The sequence below is a fragment of the Vigna unguiculata genome, chromosome 10 (genome assembly GCF_037176805.1).
Source record: "Vigna unguiculata cultivar grain cowpea cultivar isolate G323 ecotype 2 chromosome 10, ASM3717680v1, whole genome shotgun sequence".
Classification (NCBI taxonomy): domain Eukaryota; kingdom Viridiplantae; phylum Streptophyta; class Magnoliopsida; order Fabales; family Fabaceae; genus Vigna; species Vigna unguiculata.
The window spans coordinates 40,869,557-40,889,921 of record NC_140801.1 but is presented as its reverse complement, the minus strand read 5'-3'; the positions used below and the strand labels follow the sequence as shown (position 1 = coordinate 40,889,921).

At 36.9% G+C, this 20,365-nt stretch overlaps 1 protein-coding gene, 1 long non-coding RNA gene and 1 pseudogene across 2 annotated transcripts; 2 read left to right on the top strand and 1 right to left on the bottom strand.

Moving 5' to 3' along the window:
• Nucleotides 1–10,691: 10,691 nt before the first annotated feature.
• On the top strand, nt 10,692–14,407 carry LOC146883211 (uncharacterized). Its single transcript, XM_085668016.1, has 8 exons — nt 10,692–10,741; nt 12,036–12,677; nt 12,766–12,891; nt 12,978–13,609; nt 13,690–13,774; nt 13,856–13,945; nt 14,040–14,162; nt 14,243–14,407. The coding sequence occupies exons 4-8, from the start codon at nt 13,083–13,085 to the stop codon at nt 14,390–14,392; spliced, it is 975 nt and encodes a 324-aa protein (XP_085524142.1). The 5' UTR covers nt 10,692–10,741; nt 12,036–12,677; nt 12,766–12,891; nt 12,978–13,082; the 3' UTR covers nt 14,393–14,407.
• Nucleotides 14,408–14,464: 57 nt separating this feature from the next.
• On the top strand, nt 14,465–15,052 carry LOC146883210 (uncharacterized). The gene is made up of 3 exons (XR_014985332.1): nt 14,465–14,568; nt 14,655–14,745; nt 14,828–15,052. It is a non-coding gene; the product is annotated as an uncharacterized LOC146883210 (long non-coding RNA).
• Nucleotides 15,053–15,714: 662 nt separating this feature from the next.
• On the bottom strand, nt 15,715–18,567 carry LOC114184550 (protein FAR-RED IMPAIRED RESPONSE 1-like; annotated as a pseudogene).
• Nucleotides 18,568–20,365: the final 1,798 nt, after the last annotated feature.

Below are 20,365 nucleotides of genomic sequence, written 5' to 3'. Positions count from 1 at the left end.
CTTTCATTGTTTATGTATGGCTTAAGAGATAACATTTTCAAAGTCATTAGTGAATAATCGAAGAATTTTCTCCATAACCCATGCGTCCGTGAGGGTTTCTCCATTGTCTTTGATTTGATTGGCTAACGTTTGCACATGAGTAATGTAGCTAGATAATCCTCTGACTCCTTCATCTTCATGGCATCGAACTCACCTTGTTGTGTTTGAAGATGCGCTTGTTTGACTTGGTCGAAACCCTTGTACATGTTTTGCGAAGTACCCCACGCTTCCTCTGAAGTTGATGCACCAACAATCTTCCTAAAGCCTGACTCATCAACAACTCGATACAACATTTATAAAGTTTTTTTTATGACCTTTCTCTCAAAGCTTTGTTTTCAATTGTCTTATATCTTGTGGTGGATTTTGGTTGTTCAAAACTTTGTTGGACCAATTACCAAACATCTTGAGACACTACAAAAAAACATGTAAATACCGACAATTATTTTTGTAATTTGTGTCGTTTTTAACCGCCATTATTCACTCTAGTGATGGTTTCCAAAAATGTTGTAATTCTTTTCATCACAAAGTATAATATGGCAGTTAAAGGTGAACCGTTGCAACAATCGTCATTTTATACTACATATAGTGTCAATTTAAATAGGTAAAAAAATGTTAGTTAAAACTGACATAATATTTTAATTGGCTAAGAAATATACAGGAAAAAAATGGCGCTTTAAACTAACACTATTATCATTATATTATGATATTTCTAATTGTCACCATTATGATTAATTCTCAGATTAATTATGTGATTATCAAGTGTCATAATTTTAGTATTCAATTATTTATTATTTTTAATATTTATTATACTTTCATAGTTCAATAAAATTAATTTTTGATGATAATTTAAAATATATAAAAAATTATAATACCATAAAATAGAAATGACAAAACTACACCAAAGTACCAATTCAAGCATACAAAAAAAAAGACAACATTAAGAGTACCAATATATTCAAGCATCTAAAAAAATTACAACATTAAAAGTCCTAAGTCTATGGTGTTTTGCTTCCACCACATGATCCTAGTATATCATGTGGAGATGGCACACCACTTCCAACATGTAGTGCCTACAATGAAGAAATAATATAAATATATATGAGTTAGTGAAATTGAAATAAATTAAGAGATCCATACAATGAATAAAGAATATAAGTAATTGAATAGTTTTAAATTGAATAAATTTCACACTTGATCCAAAATAAGCCTCTTCAAATCCTCAAAGCATAGAATAAGCTCCTCAATTGACACGTTTTGAGACAAACCCCATCCCAAACTCAACATCTCGACCATTATAAAACATCAACTTGTGCAAAATCAAATAGGTTCAAAACCAAGAAAGATAAAATTTTACAATGCTACATTCACTAATTTTCCAAATTCCTAATTCAAAACTTCCTCTATGAACCGGTTACATTAACCCTTAGTCGAATTGGACCAAACTCGCCTTTACAACAATAATTAGAATCCACCATGAACCCAATTTGGTAGACAAAGGTGAGCACAAAATTCATTCGAAACAATAATAAAATTTGGACAACTCACAATCACATAAATGGGAGCCAAAACAACACACACCAAACATGGAAACATAAACTAAATCACACAGGCTCAATCACATATAGGACACAAAATTAACAATGCAAAGGATATATAAGAACAAGGCAACCCAAAATAGTATTACATTCATCCAGCCAAAACCACAATCATACCAAACTACGAATGAGATTCTAAATTACCCAAAATAGCACCAACATAGGTTAAGGTTTGGTCAACGAATGGAGGCTCCAAGGAACTTCAATACCCATCATTGTGATAGTGAACCTGAGTAGGGGCAAGATTGACGGTGAAGGGGATGACTGGCAGGTTGAGGTAGAGCGCTTATCAGAGTCTCTCCGGAAGCGGCAACAATTTCACACAACATTAGGTGCTCATCCTTAAAACCACCTGTCCCGTCAGTGCTAGTTTCAATGAGCCCAAACTGATTTTGAAGGTTTAACTGTGAATAGATCTTCTTGATTCCAATTGAGAGTCAAATCATAAAGGAAACATGAGTTTTTGGCCTATGAAGGCAACATCGTGGAAGGTTTGAAATGAGAGTGGGTAAAAGGGTATGGACTAGTGGGTTTCGAACGGGAGTGAACAAGCGGGTTTGGAACGAAAGGGAGTGGGTCTGACATAGTCTTAGTGAGTGTTAAAAAAAGAGAGGGAGAATGAAAATTAGGAGGGAATAACTTTAATTCAAAAACAAAAGAGGGAATTACAAAATAATAATTTATTAAAATATGGTAGTATTTTTAATGTTTTATTATAGAATGACACTTCAAATGTCATATTTTTCATTAATAGTGTGACATTTAAAATAATGACAATTAAAAATGTCATACCATACATGTAAATTATGGTAGTTATCAAATTGCAATATTATATTATAAATTGCGATATTTTTTTAAAATTGGCATATTAAAAACATCACCACATACATTATTTTTTTAGTGAAACCCGAGCGAAACTTTCATTTCAATGCTCTAAATATCGTAGTTTGTTGCTTTTGTAAGTCAATGTAGCATTAGATTATTAGCTACACTCGTCATTTATTTATAAACAAATTTGCGAAAGAAAAGGATGAACATTGTTATCTTTTTGTCAATGTATATCTTTTCTCTGTGTTTCTTTTTTTAATCAACAATGTTAGTTGTTCGTATTTCTTAGTGAGAGGAGTTGAACTCACAACCTCTCTCACCCTACCTTCCAAATTCATCAAATCTACCTTATATATCCCAAGTGTTAATTAAGGGAGTTTACTCTCTATTGTTGAATATGTAAGTTTTGAAATGGTTGAAATGCCAAGAAGGGGGGGGGGTTTGAATTGGCTAGTTAAAAAATAAGGTGATTTTTAAAAGCCTAAAACAATTTTTAATTGAATCAAATTAACCACCAAGTATGGATGTAAACACTTCTGGACTGCACACTTTCAATCAATCAAAAATAGAGCTAGCAGATTGATTTCATTAAACAGATACAGAAAGCAGTATTGATAGAAACAACCGATTAAATCACAAAAATAGTCGACTGAAAAACTGTGAAAAGTGTAGAAATGCGAATTTGAGATTTAAATAAAGATCAAAATGAAAGATCAGTCAAGATATGTTCAAATGAGTTATACAAATATGAACAATGTTGCAGATAACACAAGATCACACAGAATGTCAAAAGATTGTTTAGATCACAATTCTTTAAACTTTAAAGTGTAATGCAACAGAGAAGGGTTAGAGAAAACAACAATGCATAAGATTTTTATACAGGTTCACTCAAACCTGAGCTACATCTGCTTAGTCAAGGCAATCCAAGCCTGACTGTGCACTATTTCAAAATATTTACACCCAGTTAGTCAACAACACCACACAATGACTCTAGAATCACACAAAAATCAAACCAACATTGCAAGACACCTCTTGCAAACCTGGAAAACCACCAAGCACAACCTAAAAGCTTGAGAAAGACCAAACCTCAGTGGTAGCACAACCTTGCCTACCATAACCACGTTCTCCAAGCTTCAAACACCAAGCAAAATGCTCCAAGAATGATCCAACATCAATCTTCACCAGCTACAGTCTGTATGATCACGAAAGAGAGAGAATTCCACAGTTTCTAGAAAGTTTTCACACTCAAAAATGGTCTTCACTACTCTCTTTCAAAAAATAAAACTTTAATAGTCAAACGGTTACGAAATTCAACAGGTTGATTTTCAAATCAATCGGTTGATTTTAGTTAACTTAAGTGAAATCAGTCGATTATAAAATAAATCAACTAATTGAATAAGTCCCAGTTAAGACTACTGCAACAAACCTTTTAATCTGTTAAAATTCCATTCAACAGATTAAAAGACATCATTTAACCTACTGAAAAAACATTTCAACAGATTAAAAGACACAACAAAGACCTTATACATCTAATTAATGCAAAATGGTCTACAAGATGAATTACAATCTTCAAGCTTGTTTTCCCGATGAATAATCCAAATAGAGAGCACTCACATAAGGCTTGCTCAACACGTGAAACACCAAATCTCCACATCTTCATCAATGTAAGCATGGTTCCAACATGTTCCAAGGCAATCGCTTCAAGTACCTTCATCAAAACTTCATCAAATCTTCAAGCACCAAATAATCCAGGGTATTTGTGCCAACAGAATATAGAATACAATGTTCATATGTACAATCTCATAATAAAGTCTTTAAATTCATTTACTACATATTTTGAAAATAGCCAATTGTAAATTAAATTCAAAACCATAATTAAGAGCACAATTAAGAGTAGTGCTTTTGACATTCAAAATCTTGCTGACGAAATTTGAAGGTTACGAGTTTAATGCTTATCATGGTTTCCCGTGGTTTCCATAACAATATAGTCATTAAGTTTCTTCTTTCCATTTTTTTAGGAAACATGTTTTGGAGGGTTGTTGCAGTGTTGAACTAGAATTTTTATGGCAATGCAACTCCACTTCCTACTCTAGGTCATAATAGAAGGAACATCAAACTTCATTCAAAATGAATTGCAATCCTTTTGAGTAATCCCGCTTCGTTAAAGGATTTCCAAATTTGAGAAACAGAGCTACATGTTTAAGGAAAAAACCTCAGTATGGTTTCCTAGATAGGGGAATGACACTTTTTTGTTTCTTGAGGTATTTACTATATGGAAGAATCTTGTTTTGGCTCATGATGTAGTGGTGGTTCATGTTACAGTATTAATAAACAAAGTAGTGGAAGAGAAAAGAGATAAAGAAAGGAAAGAGAGCGCATGTAATTATTGTTGTGTTTTGTTAGAAAGGAAGGTGTTAATAATATAAAGGAAAAAAAAGCTACGGGAATGTAGTGACACAAACCGCTTAACCAAAAGAGGGGCACATGTTCATCACACGTGGTCAAATTAAAATAACAGAATATAATAGAAATATATTTATCAGCCCCCCTCAAGTTGGGAATATATATTTGTCATTCCCAAGGAGTGCAGAGTCTTGAAATTGGAAAGGGCGAGGGGCTTGGTAAGGATGTCAACAGCTTGAAGAGGAGAAGAAATGGGTAAGAGCTTGAGTAGTCCAGTGTTGAGTTTGTAACGTACTATGTGGCAATCAATTTCAATATGCTTTTTCCTTTCGTGGAAAACTTGGTTTGAGGCAATTTGAATGGTTGATTAGTTATCACAATATAAGAGGGCATGTGAAATATAGTTGAAATGAATATCTTGAAGAAGGTATGTAATCCTTTGAATTTCATAAGTGGTGGAGGCTAAAGCACGATATTCAGCTTCTAAAGAACTTTTTGAGATGGTTTGTTGTTTCTTTGACTTCAATGAGATAATAGAGTTGCCAAGATAGATAGAAAAGTCAATAATGCAGTTTTGAGTTATAGGACAAATGGCCCAATCAGAATCTTGTAAGCTTTAAGCTGAAGAGGGTTATTATTGTGGAGGAAAATCCCTTGTCCAAGGGTTCCTTTCTAGTGGCAGAGAATGTGAAAGGTGGCTTATTGATGCACAGTGGAAGGAGATGAGACAAACTGACTAAGGTGATTGATGGTAAAGGCATTGTTTGGAAGGGTGTTAGTGAGATAGATGAGATGTGAAAGGCCATAAACCCCTGTTGTCTTAGGAGCAGCCAAGAGGGCTAGAAAACCCACAAATAATGAATCATGAATAGCAATTAAGCCTTGTTAATAACAATTTTCGTTTTAAGGTCATTGAGCAAAATTAAGGCTTGGTTAAGTGCCCAATTAAGAGAAGGAGAGAGGGTTTAGTGTTTGTCCTTGTTGAGCATTGTGAGGGGGTAAAAACTTCAGAGGTAAACAATGAGTATTAAGTGAGGCAGAGGAGCTGAATTGGGAGAGAACTAAGGCAAGTCAACGGTGATCAAATAGGGGCTCTATATTCAAGTTTTAGCGAGGAATCCAGGTTAGGAGAGTTGGACTCGTTTACATTGTATTTTTACGTGTTCTTATAAATGCATGCATTGTTGATGATGAATTCGAGTAACTGTATTAAAATTCTAGGTTTTTGGAAATTTTCCAAAAACTGCCTAGCGGGTACTCAAAGCCGTCAGGCGACGCATACCCGTGGTTGTGTAATTCTGGGTTCCTTTGAGGAATCGCCTAGCGGCATGACGTGGGCCACCAAGCGACGCTAGCTGTGCCACCCAGTTTCTGGGTTCCATATGAACTTCCTAGCGGTGATGAACACGTGCCAGGCGATTCGTGTCCAATTTGTCATGTTTTTATTGTTTTGGACTTTTGGGATGGTTCTGTTTAGGGAAAAAGGGAGTTGCAACTATGGGTTGAGGGTTGGATGCTAGAAACTTTTGAATTATGTTGTGATTATAAGTTAATTTGAGGAAATTGGATGAATATGGTATATTCTCGTTCTGGGTTTGAAAAGTTGGGATTCTTGGGTTAGGAATCAATTGCATCATGAATTGGACTAAGAGCTAATTGTTATGTGTTATTTAACCACTTGAGTACAGTTAGGTGTGCTCAGATTCGATGAATTGGTCAAATGAGGGTGATGGTGATTTTTAGGTTCATATAGGTGCAATACCAAATCTGGAATTTTTCCAGAAAGTAATGCACTGCCTGGCAGCTCCTAGATTGCCACTAGGCGACACCAGAGCAGTGACAGTAATGGAGTTTTCTATGGGTGAAGGTTCGCGGGGTTGGACTTCCATGAGTGGGTACTGTAGTTTATGAGTAAAGTAAATGAAATGAGAGGACGATAATAGAGGTGTGTTGTGGTGGGAATTATGCATGGAGAGTGAATAGTTGAGTAAAAGGCATGAAGGGGCTGTGGAGTCATATTTGGTTTAAATCTAATGGAATAATGAGTCACTACTGCAGTTAAAAGGTGCACACGAGGTATGTAACTATAGGCATGAAAGAAACTGGGACTACTATTTGCTATAACATAATTTTAAAGGATTCATTGAGGATACCTAACCCTACCATATGTTAAGGGAATTATACATAATTGAGATTTCATACCTATATATATATTACTAGTGAATTCATGTATATAAAATTAAGTATGAAGAATTGGTATGGAGTAAATATAGCTAGTAATCTGGGACATAACTTGGATGGTAATTGGTAAGGGTTTAGTGGTCATAGACAAGATTTAGGATTTGTCAAATCTGGTCAGCTCGAGTACTAGGCTAGCGCCTAGCAATGGTGTGTGAACCGTCAGGCGATAGTTGCAATTTCAGAAAGCAACAAGAACCTGTGGTGCTTGGTAGAGAGGTTTGACCCGCCAGGCGACACCTGCAGACAATGGCTTTAGAGGCGTTTGGCGCCTAGCGGCACGTGTCCCTTGCTAGGTGGTTTAGAAGCGCATTTCGCTTGTCGGCTTAAGAGCAACACCAGGCGATATTGCTAACACAGAAATTGTGCTTGCTTGCTTGGATGTGCGTGGTCTATAAGGATTTGGTGATACCTTAAAGGTCAGCTTGCTGGATGTTTCTTGAGTTGTGGCTCGAAACGTATCCCTTGAGTTATGGCTCGAGATAGGGGTTAAACAGGTGGCATTCCTTAAGTTGTGGCTCGGAATGACATCTCTTGAGTTGTGGCTCGGGATGGTGGATGAACACGAGGAACTCTTGAGTTGTGGCTCGGGTTGACGAGTATTGCCGATGTGAGTGTACGAGTTGTGGCTCATACGTATAGGTCCAGATAGATTGCCCTCCTCAGTATTTGATTGACGAGTTTGGTAGTCTTGGGACGTTATGAACTATGCTCATATTGGAAACTCCACCTGGCATTACAGAGCATGGTTTGTAGCTGGTTCTCGCACGTGTTCTACAATTTGTGGCTTGTAGGTGTGGCGGCAAGACATCTTGAGGTTATCATCTAAAGACGTTATGGTATGAAATCAAAGGATGGAATTCCTTTGGTGTGCTTGTAATGATATATATGTTTGTATATATGTTTATTTTAACTGTTAACTCACCCTATCTACTTGTGTTTAGCGGTGATCGTGTACGCGGTTCACGAATCATATGATGTTGTAGATGGATCTAGTGAGGCATAGAGGCAGAGCGTGGGCTAGCTTGGGGAATTTTCTACAGAGCTTTATTGTTTTTACAAATTTTAAGGAATTGAAGTAACTGATGTTATCATAATTTGAGTTGTAATCAACTTTCAATATTTTGGTGAATTTTGAAGAATTGGTATTGGAACAAATAAAATTTTAATTTTTCCTCATTTTGGGAAATGTTATTTCCATAAGTGACGTTTATTTATTAGCTCTACTTTATTTTATTAAAAACTCGTAATATCCAGTCGGGATATGACATCAGACAACCCTAAAAGGGAGTTGGAGAGCTCGGTAGAGCATCTAGATAGCTTGGATTGCTAAATGTGGAGTATGGATAGCTTAGATCTTGAACAAGAAGTGTTAAGTTTGCAAGGGCAGTTGCCTGCCGAGAACGATCTTAGAGCTGCTCTATAGGTGCAAGATGAGAAGTGGCGACTTAAAACGGATGATAAGTTTGGTGTGAAGAAGGCGTAAGAATTGTTGGATCTCTTAAAGAGAGCTTAGCATATTCAGAGGAACTCGGTTAATGGCAAGTCGGCCACAAAGACAATAAAGAACCAGCAAAGGGTAAGTTAGCCAAGATTAAGATGAAGTTGGTCAAAGAGAAGATCAAGTCGATCAAAGAGAAGATCAAATCGGACAAAGAAAAGATCAAGTCGGTCAAAGAGAAAAGCAAGTCGGCTATGGAGATAGAAGATTGTTCGGGATGAAAGAAGGAAAAATTAAGCTTATGAGGGAGTTTTGTTAGATAATCTTTAATTTTGTTAGATAATCTTTAGATTATATTTTAGATTACAAAGTTGTTTTTATTTAGTAAAGTGATAGTGTATTTTATATTTGATGAATTAGATTTAAGTTAGTTGTTATTTGAGTAAGTTGGAATATCTAAGATTTAGTTTGTTAATATGGTATATTAGATTAGATTAATATTTAGTTTGGTTTGTTAATATTTGGATTGTGAGTGGCTATATAATAATCCATTCTCAATCAATAAAAACGCCACACTAACTTACGTTGCATATTCTTCTTGTGTGAGTTTTTCCAACAACTACGGTCTATGTTTTCATAGATGATGTTTTCTCTTGGAATTCAAAGAAACTAGGTGTTGTGGTCATTCATTAGTTGGAGGTGCATAATATTTTTTTTCATTTATTTACGAAGAATATTGAAAATAACTCGTGATCCAAGGAAGTTGTACCTCTTTAGAATCCGTTTACAAACAAACAAATTATCGTAAAGGAGACATACATTATTATATAAAGAATAATGATAGAATGACACCCCATTTTTACCACTTTCATGACCACCTTACGTGGCAACAGAAATTAGATTTAAATTTTTTTTTTAATTGAAAAATTAAATTGGCAGAAGGGAACGTCATTCTCCGCACACGCGCGTGTGGTCACAGCCCGTTGTCACATTTCCCCAACACCAGACCGTGCATTTCTTTTTTCTTTTTTGAAAACTCTTTCACTGCTCCACCGCACCGCTCCACCGCTTCTCCATTTCTCCAAAGCGCCCTCAAACCCCTCTGCGCTCCTTCTTCCCGCACACACACAGACCCGCACCACACACACCTCTTCTCCACGTTTTCCCACCTACCGATCCAGAAACCCCAAAACCCCTCCCAGCGAGAAACCCTAACCCGAATCCCTCTCCCTCTCCCGCTCCGTCTCACACCAGCGGAACCATTTTTCTTTTTTGAAAACGACTCTCCTGCACCGTTACACCGCTCGATTTCCCTTCCCCACACAACACAGACACGAAACCGGCACCCCACAACCATCGTCCCGCACAGCCACACACCTCTGGTGGACGTGATCCCGCAACCGCTTCCGTCCATAACCTTTGTCGCAGCACACACAGTTCTGCTCCACCACTTGAAATCCCTTACCGCTCCACAAATACCCTCCCGCACCTGAACCCCGTTCCGACGTCATTGTCCAAACCCCAAAACCCCTTTGTTGGAGACACCTTAACCCTAGAAACCGCAGCTTTCTTCTTCCTTGGTCAATCCCGGAACCCCTAGAACAGTCCGAATTTCCCAATTTGATAACCTAACCTATATTTTCACCCAATTTCAACGTTCTGCATTGGTGAGGCTCACTTGCACACTCCATTGACATTAACTATTGACCACCGCTGCTCCCAGCGGTTATCCTCACCTGCCATTTTCTTATTCAGTCACTGACGCACTCATGATCATGAAGACATCAACCTGCACTCTATCTTTCCCTCACTTTCAATGAGTAGAAGAAGTCCAACCTAATGGCAACGACTGAAGCCGCAGTCCAGTAGTGAACGTCATCATTCCATCGTACTCTCTAACCACCATAGTGAAGCACGCATTTTCGAGGGATTCTGCTGTCTCTCTGGCGGGTTGAGCACGTTGGAGGAGCAAGCTCCATTTTGTTTCAACTTGACGAGCGTTTTGCATTACCCTCTCTTCCAGTAATCCAAGTAATTGTTCATGGGTTTTTAAATTGTGTATTTTTGTTTAATGGCGAAATATTGTTTGGTTGTGGTGTTTGTTGTTTATTAATTGCAATTCGTTATATAAACTTTTTACCCCAGTAGGAGATTTTGGCTACCTATGGCAGAAGAAGAAGAGGGTGTATCAAGGAAGGTAAATGTTTGCGATTATTGGATTTATGTTGTGCATTTACATTTATATTTTTCATATTCTTTTAAGCTTTATAAGTGTGAGATGAAAAAAAAGATGTCCACTCTGCAAGTGGGTGATCTTTTGGAGAGAAAATCCCAATTCAATTTGGCTTTGTAGAAAATCCCAAATCTTTATGGTATTGGTGTGCATTGTTGGGGTCGAACCTTTTAGTTAGAGGTACAATTTTGTGTTGTTACGTAATTCCAAAGCCTGCCAATTATCATTTGTGTATAATGTGTTTGGTGGGTTACAACATAATTGGTCTTCGGTTCGTGGATAAATAGAAAATTGTTGCAGGCTAGTTTTTCACTAAATGAACTTAGAACTTGTTTACAAGAAGTAGGGTGGGTGTGGTTTTGGTGTGCCCAGTTGGGGTCCCACCTTTTTGTAAGTGGGACAAGTGTGTTTTTTTATATAGTTCCAAAATTTGCGAATTGTAATTTGTGCAGAAGTTGTTTGGTGGGTTACATATTGATTGCTCTTTCGTTGCAATTTAATTTTAAAATTGTTGCAGCCTACTATTGTAGTTCCAAAATTTGCGAAATATAGTTGGTGCAAAACCTCTTTGGTGGGTAACATCTTGATTGGTCCTTGGTTGCAAGGTAAGTTTTAAATTGTTGTATGGTAGTCTTTCCCCAAATGAAGTTACACCTGGTTTAGAAGAAGTGAGATGGGGTCTGGTCTTGGTGTGCATTGTTGCGGTCCAACCATTTTGCAACTGGTAGAATTTTTTGTTGTTTTGCAAATCCAATATGTGTGAACGTTAATTTGTGCATAATATGTGTCGTGGGTTACACCTTAATTGGTGTTAGGTTGGAAGATAAACTTTAAAATGTCGGATAGTTTGTTTTCCCCAAATGAAGTAACACCCTCTTTTAAAGAAATGGGATTGGGTCTGCTATTTTAGCAAGGGATAAAATTGTGTGTTCAGTTGCACTTCCATAATCCGTCAAGTTTAGATTGTGCAAAAACTCTTGTTTGGGTTATACCTTAATTGTTCTTTGGTTGCAAGGTAAGTTCGAACATCTGTGAGCTTCATTTATCCAAAAGCTATTTGGTGGGTTACATCATGATTGCGCTTGGGTTGCAAGATAAGTTTAAAAAAGTTGCAGGTCACTACTTTTCTTGAGTGGGAAGAGAAGTCGTAAGGAGAAGTTGTGAACTATTCATTTACCATTTTTGCTATTGTAGTTCATTAAGTTCATTTATTGATGTTTTCTGACATGTTTTTTTAACAATTTCATTTCTTTTTTAGGTTGTGGTTCGCAACCGTTGTAAAACAGACTACATTGTTAAGGTTAATGGATTATTGAGATCAAGCCATCGCTCTCGAATTGGACGCACTCCATTTAGGTGGTGTGTTGACATGGTGAAACCGTTGGATATCAATGGAGTTTTGCTGAAACACACACTTAGTCGGTGGGTCCCTGAACATGAAAGCATATGTATCAGGCAACATTTGGTACGATTGTCTGTTTTAGATGTTTGTGTTTGTTTGGATCTGAATGCTGTTGGGGTTGATGTTGAATTCAATAGTGTTGTGTGCGGGGTGATAAAGTCATTATTTGAACATGAACCAATAACAATAGATGACATTGTTAATAGGATATACTTTTATTTACAAAGTGGCGATGACAATGACATTGACAATGTAGACAATGTTTGTCGTTTGTACTTGTTGTTGTGTTTTGCTCTTTTGTATTTCCCTAGGACTTCTAGAACTGTCACAAACATGCCATTTAGATTGTTGGATAACCTTGACAACTTGAATCAATACAACTGGTCAAGGTCTGTCCATAGTTTTTTAGTTGAAGGTTTCAATCGTGCTTACCACACTTTAAGGGAAGATCAAAACACGTCAGCCATAACTGTAGCTGGGTCGGTGGCTATTTTTCAGGTATCTATTATTTAAGCCAATTCTAATTTTGTTTGCCTAATGTTAGTTAAGTAAACGATTAATTAGTTCCTGCATATATTTTTTTCAGCTTTTGGTTTGTTGACTACTTAATGTGGGGTCTTACGAAGGTGACGTTAGTTTCCCCAGAATTTTGAGTTGGCCGTCGTTGGTGATTAGGACTCACGGAATAAAATCCGCATTTGAATCTAACAAGGTATTGTATTGCATTCGTTTTATTTTAGTTGATTAAGTTGTATTGTGTGTAGCAATAAAGTTTAAAGGTTGGACATCATTATGCAGGTTGTTCTTGAATGGGAATTAAGTGAAGACGAAAAAAACATTGATGTTGTTCGTGAAGCCTTAAATGTAGGTGCACATGGCATCCCAAAAAAAGGAGTAGATGACATGTCCTTTACTAAATTTAAGCAATGGTGCAAAAGGAAGCTGAAAAGAAATTATAGGGTTGTTCAACAACTAAAAGATCAGCTTAGCAATATGGAAGAAGAGTACGCTTGTGGAGGTCAAGAAGCCGACCCTTCTTCCTTTGAGGAACCCGAACCCTCTCCCTTTCATAAAGGTGATCGCTTTGATGTTGAGGAGCCCCAATCTCGTCCTTTTGACCACCCATCTTCCTCCCATCAACCTCAACCATCTTCATTTGATCAAGGTCATGCGTTTGATGTTGAGGAGCCACAATCACGTGATTTTGAGGACCCATCTTCCTTTCATCAAGCTGAACCTTCTTGCCATGATATAGGTGATGACTGTGATGTTGAGGAGGCACATGCACGTCATTGTAATAAGCACGACCAAGGTACTCCCGAATACAATCCTCATGGTATGGAAATTATTCCCTATATGGAACCAGGAAAATGTTCTTTGGATGTTGACTTAAGTGAACTGTATCGCATTCTTGTGTCACAAGATGGGAGGTTCGTTACTATTGCATATATAAATTTCATTATTTCATTTCAAGTGTTATATAGTTAATTGTAAATTTGTCCCTTTTTAGGCAAACGGTGGTTGACATAAATCAGCAGATATTAACCACAGTTGAGTGCTGTGGATTTCGTCCTCGAGGAAAACTTTCGAACATGGTAAAGCCTTTTATTGTTGTAATATTATAAAATTCTTATTTTGATTAATGAAATGACATTGTTGGTTAAAAATGTTGTCAGGCCATTTTGTTTGCTTGCAACAACTTCATGTATAGACAAAGAAAATTGAATGGGGTGATCAAGAGAGTTGTGTTTGGTACTTTGTATACGGTATTATAATGTTAATTGTTTTTAAAGTTTTTATATTTCATGTATGTTGTTCATGATGGTTTATGCAAATGTTATTCTAATATTTTTAATAAAGACTGTAGTTGTTGAAGACAGTAGAAAGGTCAAGGCAAAGAGACGTGAATGGGTTTTAGGGGACTACAACAATTTCCTTAGACGTGGACTAGTTTCAGTACACGATATACTGTCAGCAGATTTTGTAAGTACGAATATTTGTAAATTTATTTATTAAGAACCAAATATGGATGTTGTATGACTTTTCTGTTTTGTTCTTGGAAGGTCTTTGCTCCTATAATCCATGAGCAACATTGGTGGTGTTATGCAATCAACTGTCGCACACGCCAATTTTTTGTGCTTGACTCTCTTGGGAGTAAACGACAAGGACGTAAAAGGATAGACAATGCGATCGTAAGTCACTTCTTAAAATAGAGGGTTCTGTTACAAAATTTATGTATTCGTTTGTAAAATGTGTGTTCATATTTTGTGTTTGCATTTTTGAAGGCGCGTAACATGGAGATTTTATTTGATTTACTTGAAAATCGTTCTGATGCTGATAAACTAAAATTTGAGGTCCTTACCCAAGATCTTCCACTACAACCAAATTTGTAAGTGCCTAATTTTCCTTACATTTGTGTGAATATTAGTTTATTTACCTGATAATTTGACTTAACAAATTTTTACATTTTTCGAGATATGATTGTGGCATGTTGGTGTTGAGATATATTGAGTTGTGGGATGGTGAAACCAAATTTGGTGACAAATACTTCCCCGCCTACACTTCTGTAAGTGACATTTTTTGGATTTCGTTATGCTGTAATGGTTTTTAGTGGTCATATTTTATAATAACTTAGTTCCATGTTGTAGGATGAACTTCAAGAACTCAGACAACAATACATATGTGATTGGTTTATGGACGACGACAATATCCACCGCAATTACTGGCTTGAAGTCTTTGATGTATATAAAAGTAAATAGCTTTTGTTGACATGATTTGTAAAATCTGATACGAAGATGGCAGTGGTGATTGCAAAATTTGGCTTTAGATTACATATGTATGATGGAGGGAAATACTTATCCTCTGTTACTTTTGATACTTTTGGACAAAATTGTGTTGCAAAATTTTAGATGTGGGATACAAGTTAAACTTTGTTAACTTTGAGCTTACATTTCAGTTTCCATGTCAGACTCAATTATGAGTACTGTTTACACCTTTTTATGGTGATTTGAATATATGTTCGTTTCATACTCACTGTTTTGTAAATGAAAGTGCAATTATAAAATTTAGTAGGTCTGTTTTCCCAGGAATGTACATGTCCCTCTTCTGCACATGTACCGTTACCCCTTTTATGGAAGGGTGGTTAATTGGTCCATTAACTTGTACGTGGGTTAGTACTTAATTGTCTTCCAATTACAAAGTATTTTTAACATTGTTGCAGGTGTGACGCCTTTCCAATGACATCCATGATGACAAATTTATAATCAAATGCATTTACGTTAACAAAACATCCTCCAGTGGATGATGCAAATGATGCATTGAGTACATAATGACATTGTCGATTTACAAAACAGAAATGTTAGCTACTCTTAATTAAATGATCAAGTTGTTGAATCAACCATTCCTTAATTACATGATGAACTTGTCCAAACCATCATTCCCCTGATACTACCAATATGACATTGTCGATTTACAAAATAGAAATGTTAGCTACTCTTAATTAAATGATCAAGTTGTCGAATCAACCATTCCTTAATTACATGATGAACTTGTCCAAACCACCATTCCCCTGATACCACCAAAATTACAATCAGGTTACATCCAAAACAAATAACAAGCCATGGTCACATGTGAATGTTTCTTGAAGCCATTTAATTTGCAAGGGCTCATGTGCTACAAAAAAAAAAAAAACACCAAACGACCTTCATTTCTGGAAAAAAATATTTGATAACTGTTGAATGAATGTGGATACATAATTATCCATTCAAACCTAAAAGAAGAACAATAAGCACGTGCAAAATATATTTCTATATACCTAATAATAGGATCCCTGTGACACAATTTGTGTTTCATGTGTGCTATTTTCAATTGAAGTCAGCAGGGAAACAAATCCACTGCATTGGACTTCTTCAACCTGGCAAAAATAAATTATACTTCAATTCAAACACCCCACATGATGTCAATATCGCAAAAGTTTAAGGGTTAGTATGACATGACGTTGTTGACTTTGAATTACCTGCGTTGGATTACTTTGCATAATGACTTCTGATTGGTTACTACATGGCATTAAATCTGTATCCAAAGTCCATCCCTGTAAAGGATAATCAAACAATAAAATAAATTGTCATTATATTATAAAAAAATTAGTTCAACCCAGATTCATTAATTGGATTTCATTAATTGCACATACCATTTGAGGCTGTTGTCCTTTAATTTTTGCACCCGTACCCTTTCTTCTTTTACCAAGTTTCTCCACAATGGATTTCAATCTCGTCGAACGGGGTCTTCCTTTTCTTTTAACAGAAATAGGATTGTGGACACATTCGTTGGATGACACAGTTTGTATAGGACAATCATTTGCAGTGTCCAATTGAACCCCCTTATTCGGATTATCAGAAGATGACAATCCATCATCATTTGCAATGGAGTCCAATTTCATAAACAGACAATGTGTTCCGTTGTCTGACTCGCATGCAACCTCCGCAATCTCATAGAAACGCTTACAAAGTGCATCATACCTTTTGACATTAGCTTCTTCCTTATCAGAATTGCTTCCAACCCTTATGTATGTGTGCCTTCTACGTTGTAGCTTGCTCCATCTCTTTAAAACATATTTATCGGGCACACTTTTAACGCCCTCTTGCGCATACACGACTAAGCAGTGCCTACAAAGTATTCCTCTAAACTCAAACAAAAGGCAAGTGCACTGTATGTCAAGTGTGTGATGATGAAACAAAACATCATGGTACTTGTCTGCGCATTGACCTTTCCACATAAATTCTTCCACAACACGGTAATTTGAGGTTCCCGCTTCGACATAAACATTTTTAATCATGCAATTCATTTTACACCTAAATTCGTGTTGAACCTCTGCAAACTTAGCATAAGTGTATTCAGCCTGGAATTGTCTCTCAATAGTGGAATGTGAGCCACAAGGAATTGTCGTATTCAAGGATGCAAAGTCTGCCTCACACTCCTTTTCGGCCTTTTGCCTAATGGCATTGTCATATTGAACCACGAATTGTTGCAATGTTGTTGTGGAATTGATGAAACCATCGAAGAATGCGTTCATGCCCTCACTCCGTTGCGTGGTTGACATACCTGCCCAAAAGTTATTCTTCAAATAACATGGCACCCAACGATGTCTATATTCATAAAGTGTTAAAAGCCATGCATTTTCTTGTAATCCATTATCGGTTAGGAACTTATCCCAACCACTCTCAAAAGCATCAACATTGAGTGACTCATACACCAACTGTTTCATGTCGTGCTTAATTTGCTTGTACCTTGAGTACCCTTGCAACTTCTCAGGAACTTTTTTCATGATGTGCCAAAGACACCACCTATGTCTTGCATTGGGAAACACAATTTCAATAGCATTTTTCATGGCCTTGCATTGGTCGGTGACGATTCCAAGTGGTTCCTTATTTGACATGCAACGCAACCAGCATGTAAATAACCACACAAATGTTCTAGTGTCCTCTGATGATAACAGCCCACAACCTAATAAAATGGATTGACCGTGATGATTAACACCTACAAATGGGGCAAAAGGCATGTCATACTTATTAGTCAAGTATGTGGTGTCGAATGACACAATATCCCCAAAATCCACACATGCTGCTCGACTCCTCCCGTCCGCCCAAAACACATTAGTAATTCTGTTGTCGTGATCGACGTCGATTTCAAAGAAGAAATCCCTATTTAATTCCCTCATTCTCGAAAAATGATTAAACAATGCTTACCCATCACCATCCTTAACAAGCGCTCGTCTCTGTTGACCAATATAGTTCCTGACATCCCTTTCCACAAAATCCAAGTTCTCATAACCTCCTGCCTCAAAGACCAAGGACCGAAAACTTTTGTTCAAACGTACTCCCGCTTGATCATTGATATCAATAACTCTTTTTGCCTGCATATTTATCCTCCTATTACCTCGCACAAGCCTTGATATCTGTGGACTTAAATGGTGATTATGTTCCTCCACCACACTTATAATCCCCCATTGACCATCTTTTTTAACAGCAGTAACACGTGTAGGGCATGCCTTTCTTTGTGTTGGAATGGTTTTTTTTTCCGGGGGAATGTTGGACACATGGGTTCCTTCTCGAGAACAAACTAGTTTGACGTAGTAGAGCTGATTATCATCATCTTTCTTTGAAGTTCTTATTCGGACACCGAAACCACTTCTGATTGCATGTTGTTTATAAACTTTCTTCAGCTCATCCACAGTTTCGAAAGTCATCCCCACTTTAGGAACCAAACCCAAGCTACTTTCACCACAGTTGTTGTTGGTTGAAACAGATCCAATGCTGTTATAATTGTTTTCAGGGATAACATCGTCCAGGAGATCAATGCTGTCCAGACCCAGTGTTTGTGTTTGTTCCATGATATTTCCTAAATAAACAACCAATCAAATTCTTTAATGTTACTATGAAAACACTGTGATACGAAACTATAAAATTCGTATTAAGGAATTGGGAAATGATACATTCTAAAATAACGTCAACCTTTCGAATTACGTTAACTATTATAGCAAAGTAAAATATGCCAACGAACGTAAACTTTTGAAAATAAGGCAAGGTCAATAGGACCAAACAAATGCGAGAGTAAATTGCCTTTTAAAAAAACATAAAGTAAACATCGTGCGACCAATAAAATGCGTGAGTAAATGAACTTTAAAAAAACACAAATTAAAGATTGTGCGACCAAACAAATGCGGGAGTAAATGAGCTTTAAAAAGAAACCAAGTAAAGATTGTGCAATTAATAGTTCTCTGTGAATGACGACAAGAAGGCAACACAATGCACTTTGGAAAATTTATGGCAAATTAAATGAACCCTAAAACTTTACCTACGACCAAGCATATGCGGGAGGATACCATTAATGAGGTATTTAAGTAGATTGGAGATAGAAAGAAAGCATTTAAGATCCAACTTACGTGATCAATGCCCCACCAACCACACATGCCGATTCTTAAAATGTAGCCATGAGTGCTTTGTGAGCGGAGAAAATAGGAAAAATGGCCATGGACGATGGGTTTGGGGAGCTTACGAAATGCATTAAATGAATGAAAGTTGGTTGGTGAAGAAAAGATTTGACGTTGAAAAGGTAAGCGGGGCCAATGGAACAGGGCATTAATGACTTGGTTAATAGAAACGTATTCAGTAAGCTAACGAAGGGCATTGTGGTACATTTATAAATTACTTTTGATTTATAAAACAAAGACCAAGCTTTAAGCAATGCAAATTTCCTCCCTGTTTCGCTACCAAAGTTGTGCACTATCGTCGTCCCAGCACTGTTTTTTGGTGACTTGGATGCTAATGAATTTTTTTTTTTCATCACTTTCTTCACTTTCTGGATGACACAGTATTCTGAATGTAATTAAATTTTTTCCTGGTGCAACAAATATGTAGGTTGAATATATGGATTCGTGGGAGGGCCTTGACATTGATGAGTCGGACGTGATGTCCTTCATCCGGAGATGCAACTCCAACACAGAATTCATTCCCGGCCCTGCAGGCAATGCACAAGCACTTATGCTAAACAGAGAATTGGAGGAACCTGAAAATACCCAACAATTGATGAGGGAAATCGCTGCTGCAGGTGATGCACGAGACTTCAACTCAAATGCTTGGAAATGGGCTCGCAAATTTGTTGAATACCATGGTAAGCAACCGCCCCATTACAAAGAGAGTTACGTTAAATACATCATTATGTTTAAACATAACATAACAATCATACATGCTTTCAGGTTTAGTTGCTGAAGGGGACATCAAAAATTTGATTCTACTGTCTTCTAGGAAATCAATGGAAAAGATCCCTTTAGTTGTCTGTGTGGTCAAAGAATGTCACCCCAACGGGTTGGGTGACATGTCCATAGTTATTAAGGTAAAATGCCAATAATGGTTGTGTGAATTAAATCCAAATCCATCTAAATTTTGTTCTCTAATTTGTTCAAGACCCTTCAACTACGGCAAAGGCAAGCGTCCACAGAAAAGCTGTCATGGATCCTGAGTTTGGTTCCCATATTGCTGTTGGAGCATCGTTGATTTTGAAAAATGTATTATCACCGCCTTTTGCATTTGTACTGAATTTGGGTTTGCATAATTTTTATGAAGTACAGATATAAAATCTTAAATATGATGCATCAGGTATCGTGTTTCGGTCACAACCCATGGGTGCCC

Bases quoted from the DNA above. Each gene is read 5' to 3' on its own strand.
- LOC146883211 (XM_085668016.1), top strand. From the start codon at position 13,083: ATGTCCTTTACTAAATTTAAGCAATGGTGCAAAAGGAAGCTGAAAAGA. The intron at 13,946-14,039 runs GTATTATAATGT...TTTTTAATAAAG, and splicing joins TGTTTGGTACTTTGTATACG to ACTGTAGTTGTTGAAGACAG. The intron at 14,163-14,242 runs GTAAGTACGAAT...TGTTCTTGGAAG, and splicing joins ATATACTGTCAGCAGATTTT to GTCTTTGCTCCTATAATCCA.